This window comes from Nannobrachium achirus (genome assembly GCF_963921795.1).
Source record: "Nannobrachium achirus genome assembly, chromosome: 19".
Lineage (NCBI taxonomy): Eukaryota > Metazoa > Chordata > Actinopteri > Myctophiformes > Myctophidae > Nannobrachium > Nannobrachium achirus.
This window is the reverse complement of record NC_137826.1, coordinates 10,272,129-10,279,411: the sequence shown is the minus strand read 5'-3', so window position 1 is coordinate 10,279,411 and position 7,283 is coordinate 10,272,129. Positions and strand designations below refer to the sequence as shown.

The 7,283-nt window shown below is 41.3% G+C and overlaps 1 protein-coding gene across 1 annotated transcript; it reads right to left on the bottom strand.

Annotated features, from left to right (window-relative positions):
- Nucleotides 1–5,152: 5,152 nt before the first annotated feature.
- On the bottom strand, nucleotides 5,153–5,593 carry LOC308304596 (histone H2A-like; the record flags this gene model as incomplete). Its single annotated transcript, XM_080749223.1, has 1 exon — nucleotides 5,153–5,593. The coding sequence occupies one exon, from the start codon at nucleotides 5,591–5,593 to the stop codon at nucleotides 5,153–5,155; it is 441 nt and encodes a 146-aa protein (XP_080605349.1).
- Between the last annotated feature and the right edge of the window lie 1,690 nt (nucleotides 5,594–7,283).

Sequence of the window (7,283 nt, the reverse complement as noted above, 5' to 3'; positions counted from 1 at the left end):
AGCTCACAATCTGTCACAGCGTGACGCATTGTGAGCTTGGAGGTCTGCTATTTTTGATATTTTCACCAAGAAGCCCTTTTAGACATTTCAGCCCCTGCCTAACATTCTCTGCACGTCCCTGCACACATCTGCCAGTCCAGCTACACCACCTCCACAGTGATCTTTACACGCACGCACGCACGCACGCACGGACGCACGCACGCACGCACGGAGGCAAGGCCTTTTGAGCGAGAGGGGGAATAGGGCTACAAAAAAATCTACCTGGTTAAAAACTAAATACGGTAAACGCAAAGCACAGCTGTAAAATAAACAGCATTATCAATAGATAGAATAAAACAAATGAAATACTGAAGCCTAGATAAGACAAATAAACAAACAAACACACGTTCAGACACAAAGCACATACACAGACGTCACACAAATTGTACATCAACACGAACGCACAAAGAGTCACGATTCAGATTGAGGTTGAGGCTATTATGGTTCTCTCAGCTGGTTGGAATAAGGTTTCTTTAAAATCCATCTGGTGTTGTTTCGTAGGCCTTTTTCTTTTTTTTTGTACATGTGAGTTATGTTGAAGAGTTTTGTCGTGTTATTATTTTCTTTTCCTTTGGTTGGTTGGTTGTTTTTTTTTAATGTTATGGTCTTTTGTTTCTTTGTTTTGAATGTGTTTTTTATTTATTTCATGGTTGATTGAGAGGAAATTGACGGATCTCTGTTTGCTCTTATTCTTTCAGACAGTGGTTGGGTTGTTTTGTCCTCTGTTAAAATCTATTAAAAAAGCTATCTGTTGAAGAGGACAAGACTGACTTGTTTAATACCACTTACTGTAGTTTCAACCTGATGTCCCTATTTTGGGGATGTCTTAATTTATAGGCCAACATGTTTTAAGTGGTTTAAAGGCTCTTCGCTTTTCACCAAAATAACTGAAATCAAACCACCACTGTATTGTACATAGGCCAAATAATTGAAATAAAAAAGTATAAAAGTATATTTACATACTTGTAAAATTACATTATGTTTGACACATTGAAATACAGCCTGCACTAGTATGGTTTGTCACCTTTTTTGCCCAGCTGTAATCTGTAACATTTTGGAACACCACTGACACATCACACAGCACATGCATTTACATGGCACTTACTTGGCATCAATAGCCTTGCAATTGCATCAAGAACTTTAATAGTCAAGGTGACACCGCCATCTTGTGGTGAAATCTGGCTACTCTATCTATCCCTATCCCAGTTTTCTTTTAACATCAAATAAGGAGGATGGGTTACAGATGGAAATGGACTTTCCATAATGAGACACCCATAAATGTTATACAGAACCGCCCCCTGGTGGTGTAACATATGGGAGCATGTAGATTATTTCCCTGCTGAGTGGTAGCCTATTCATAACCTTTGGAGTTGGAGTAGGCTATTGTTGGAAGTACATGCAGTTTGTAAAATAAGGATACTTCCGTAACTGGTGTTAAGTACAGGAACTCGCAGGAGATGATGAGGATCACATTGACTGACTTTACTTGATGAACGACACAGGATAACAACGTCATAGCCTTGGATAAAGACCATCATCGATTTTGACATTTGCATAAGATACAAAAGTATTGATTGATTGATTGATTGATTGATTGATTGATTGAAGACTTTATTAGAAGTTTGCATATAAAGGTACAGTTTCATGACGGTACAGTTCACTGGTCTACTAAAAGGAGATCATAGAAAAGCACTTGGATTATTTCCACAGGGTTGAAGTATCTCAACATTGAATCACAGACCGACAGACGGATAGAACAGTAGGCCTACTATGCAGTAGATAGGCCTATAGTTAGGGGTAAAAAAAGAAAAAAAAAGAAATTACAGTAGGTAGGTCTAAATACAAAGAAGGGTCAGGGGGAAAGTCTGTATCAAGTGGCTGTCCTGATCTAAAGGCCAATATTAGCACAATTTACACAATATCATCCCATAGGCGGGAGAAATAACCCGAACCGGTTCTTTGCCGGTTGAAAAGCGCCTATTAAGTGTAGGCTACTTTCACTAGGCTACAACAATTAGGCCTATAACACTCCAGTCCAAACTCTTGAACATAGAACTGGACCCACTAACGTAGCCTAATATCCAGCTTTTAGGCAAGTTAGACTGAAGACTTTAATGCAACTTTAATGAAATTTAAGTAAAATGTATCAATAACAAAATAGTACTCGATGACAGTATGCCTTCTTGCTCCCATTCTCTTTCTTCTCATTCTAACATCTTACTGGAGCATAGCGTGACAGATGCCCTGGCAGACAAACAAGACCATGAAGAAACTGTCAGCATAGGAGGCAGACTCATCACGGGAGGCTCTCTCCATTCCGACATGTCGCCACTCCGAAAGAGTGGCGACACTCCCATGGGCCTAAGGTTTAGGGTTAGTGTTAGAGATAGGGTTAGTGTCGGAATGGAGACATGTCGGAAAGGAGACATGTCGGAGTGGAGAGATGCACTCACATATCACCAACCTTTTTTGCTGATGACATGACAAGCAAAATGCTTGACAAGTCAACTAGGGTAATTCTGGGTTTCATTCACTTACTATAGGGGAAAAAGGGAAAAAATTACTCCCAAAAATATGCTTTAAGTAGCATGTTAGGGGTCTAACTAGGTGTTTGTAATTATTCTGAATCCATTGCAAGCATTTGTTTTGCGCGAAAAACATTCATTGGGCCAAAAATGGACCCCATACAACTGTGAAAAGTGATGACTCATCACTAAACAATCGTTTTTTGGGTCTGTTTTTAGCCCAATGAATGTTTTTCGTGCAAAACAAATGCTTGCAATGGATTCAGAATAATTAAAAACACATAGTTAGACCCCTAACATGCTACTTAAAGCATATTTTTGGGAGTCATTTTTTCCCTTTTCCCCTATAGTAAGTGAATGAGACCCAGAATTACCCTAGTTGACTTGTCAAGCATTTTGCTAGGGATGTTGAATTTCAATCTTTGTTAGATACTAGTTACTAGACACCTTTACGAACACATTGGTGAAGAAATTGTTTGGTAAGGAATTTATTCCCAGGTTTTATTAAAACTCACCCAATGCCAAGTGCCAAAATGGCTCCAAGGTAGATGTGCCACGATTTTGTATGTTTTTCTTTACTATGCAATGAAAAAAAAAATGTTTTTTTAATTTTTTCCCCCCACAGAAACAGACACAGTTGTTGTGATTCAGTGGCAAAAAGAATTTGGTCAATCAGACAAATGGTTCCAGAGATAGAGCTGTTTGAATGAAAAAAAGTGTCCATCCACTAGAATGGACACACATTTTCTCAATCAGCTAAACGAGGGAGCCAACACACAAACAGAGAAAACCATCTCTCTGATCTCAGGTCATTTTGACATCTTTAAAAAAAAAAAAAAAAAAAAAGAATTTTCTTTTTTTTTCTATACAAAAAACACAAAAGACGTCAAAGACGTCATTGGCACCCAGGGCTTTTGAAAAAAAAAAAAAGACGTCAAGAGACGTCATTGGCACTGAATGAGTATCCCCTGACTAAAGCCTATGGATCCATGCATAAAAAATATTAAAGTCAACGGAGAGGCATTCGACATGGTGTCTAGCTTCAAATACCGAGCATTTGTGTATCAAGACATGAAGTATCAAAACAGGAAGTCCTTGCCACGATTGCTCAAACAACTGCTGCCCTATACCAAAGCTCAAGCCCATATTGAAAGACAAAAACAGCAGTCTGGCGTGATGAAACAAAGGTGAGACAAGCTCACTTGTCATTCTATATGCTTTTGAAACTTGGACCCTTATACAGCAGAGCTGCAGAAGATATGAGGTGCTACAATACACTCTCCTACATCCACAAACAAGATCAGCCAAGCCATCGGCCCACATGATGACCTGCACAGTCATAAAACAAAAACTGAGGTGGTACTGTCTGGCACATCACCAGACCCTAAGGCCTCGCAAAGACCATCCTGCAAGGCTCTGTAAAAGGTGGCAGGATACGAGGGAGGCAAAAGAAAAGATGGGAAGACTAGAAAAAGTGCTCCTCGGAGCACAGGTCTCCGGGAGCGTTTCGCTGTTACGTGTCATCTTTTCGATACCCTAACCCTAACATCCGTGGGGTGAGTCGCTAACCCTCCCAAAGCTCCTTTGTCGAACGGACGGTCGTTCGAAAGAGTGAGATTTCCCTCAGGTCTCCACCAAGTCAGGTTATTGTGGGCCAGAAATGTTGATGGAATATGAAAAATGGGACTGATCCGTCTTGATCACATGACTTGACTTGTGTGCCGATTTGCATAATGTTTGGACGCTATAACAGGACAATGTGAAAATGGGTTCCTCTGCCTAGAAGGAATGTGCGGGCAAAGTGTCACGGCAATCAGATGCTGCATTCATTATTTGAGGCACTTTTCAAAACGAGTCACTCCTGCAAACGTTACATGCCAATCAGGATGGAATATGAAAAAATCTGAAATATTTGTGTTGATCACAAGATGACTAGAGATAATGTGTACCAATGTAGGACTAATATGCTCTGGCATCCAGGGAGTGTGCACAAGTTTCACATCGTTCAGGTGCCTGGCAGGAAAATCTGTATTGTCGAATTATGTCTTTGGGTCTTTTTGGACCATCAGTCAACTAAATGAGGACTTAGTAATTAGTGGCATCTGCTTTTATATAACTAGATGTGTCCAGAATCAACAGAATGTGTTTGCTGAAAACAGTGTAAATTCTAATGCGAAGTGGCATGATTCATGAATACAGAAAGGTGGCATCATCACTAGAGTTAGCTGTGCCTCACCAGTGTGTTGCTGGCCTGGTTCCAACCATATCACCTACATGTTATAGCTCTTTACAAGAAGGTTAACTCACCAGAACCTGTTCTGTGATGATTTTCTTGTTTAAGTTGCTTTTGTAACCAGAACCACCCCTGAGGACACAATGCGTTGCAACCAGTGCAGGAATCGCATTGCGAGATGTGAGCATGTAGATCTGCCATTTTCACAATTAGAAAACATTTGTGTGACCACTGGCCAGGACACCCATGTATGACCATTTGTCAGGACCCAATAACAAAGACCAAATAAAGACAAACCATTTATTAGAAAAGTGAATTAGAAAAGTGAATTAAGAGTTGACACATTAAAATGCTTTTAAAATTCTTGTGACTGGCTGTCTTTGGTCGAGCCACCATCATCGTCGTTGTCATCCCTTGCCGCTTTGGGTTTGGTCTTCTTGGGCAGAAGTTGGGCCTGGATGTTGGGCACAACGCCTCCCTCCGAGATGGTGACTCCTGACAGGAGGTGGGTCAGCTCCTCATCATTCCTCACTGCCAGGAGGATGTGGCGGGGCGCTATGCGAGCCTTCTTGTTGTCCCGGGCAGCGTTACCCGCTAGCTCCAAAATCTCAGCAGTCAGGTACTCCATGACAGCAGCCAGGTAGATGGGGGCACCCGCGCCGATTCTCATAGCATAGTTTCCCTTCTTAAGCAGTCGGTGGATGCGGCCCACAGGGAAGGTCACACCGGCCCTGACAGAGCGGCTAGTTGAGGTTTTGGCCTTGGATGCAACAACCTTCTTCCCACGGCCAGACATTTCCTGAAGGACAAAATAAAACGATTACAAACTGCATGTGAAGTTGCAAGTCAGACATAGACTAAATAAAAGCGGGTGTGTCAAGTTTGGGGAAAAGCATCCAAGTAGGCCTACTTTTACTCAAAGTCTACTTACTCTATTGGAGTAGTCCACAAGTCACAACATGAATGAGCTTTTAGATCAACAATTATGTTTCACTAGTTATCCAAGCCCATTGTGAAGCCTATATTGTGAGGCCAATACGCACTACTTTTTTTCAATACAGGACATTTACTCAATCAACACATTAAAGCATTGGAGCTGAATCTATAGCCATAGCTTTAAGTGTGAAGGGATATTTCACTTTCAAACATGCTTTGGGGTCATTTTAGCATTTAGATATTGGATAGTCATTTTAACAGACAGACACCCCCTTCCTAGACAAACCCAATAGGTTAAAGTCATTGAAAACTTTGACTGACTTAACTGAGGGTCCCAATATGTGAGGGGACATGTTTTCAATTACCATTTCAGGGAAAATAAGGCATGTAGCATAATAGTGAAACACATGTGTTTAAGGATATGGCCAGAACCAAGGACAGGTGTTTTCAATTAATCCAACATGGTTGGAATATGGTTTATCAGCCGGGCAAATATCAAATACTGAATCAAAGCAACTTAAAACAAGCCCAAGTCGGTCTAGACGTTAGCCTACACACTAAACATGTTTTAAAGTGAAATATCCATCATGAAGGCCATATTTTAACAGCATGAAAAGCCTCAAGTAAGTGACTCAACAAAAGTCTAACTTTGTTATTAATTCCCCCACAATCTTTCGACACCCTCCCGGCTCCCACACAAACCAACATCACACATTAAAGGACCTCAAGACTAGGCCTACTGACACTCAACTCACCAGACGAGACAGTGTTCCTTGCCTTAAAGTTCCTTGCAGAAAAAGAGAGAGGAGAATATTGACTCCAAAGCGTCAGTCTGGGCTTTATGGGAAGGCAGGAAGCAGCTACTGATTACAAGATTAATCACACCTGTCCACTCTCGTTGTGTGCAACAGGTTCATTGGGATCTCGGCTGTGTCCTGCCTTAGCCCCATAATGTATCACATTATGCACCGAAACGGGTGGTTTAGACCTGGGTACATTTGCTTTAACATAAAAATCATTATACTGTAAGGGGATTTATCTGTGTTATAGCTTTTCTGTAATAAAGGGAATGTTTTGGGGATTATCTCGATATAAGTTATAAGAGGGAACAAATATTTCAGTTTGGGGGATATAGTCGGACGCTTGAGGAGGGGACACCAGTTCTAGTGTGTTGTTGACTTGACTGTACTGGAGGGAAAGTTCTACCAAACAAAGAGAGTTGAATGGAATTCCTGTCTCCATGTCTCATTTCTACCACATCTGAAACTACACTTTAAGCAAGTATCCTTCAGTATTACACTGGTGGCAGCGGCTGTGGACTGAACAAGTTCTGTTATTTTCGCGGAGTTACAGCAACAAGTACTCCCGCGAATTTCGCCGCGGCTCCATCTACGTCCTGGAAGACCAACGTGGCTACGTCTACCACCTGGAATACAAGCGCTTTGATCACCGTTCTTTTGGCCAAACAGCGGAAGAAGTTGTCGTGTCGGTCGGTAAGGGGTGAAGCAAGGATTTGTGGACTGTAAATGTAAAGACAGTAGTACAAGTGA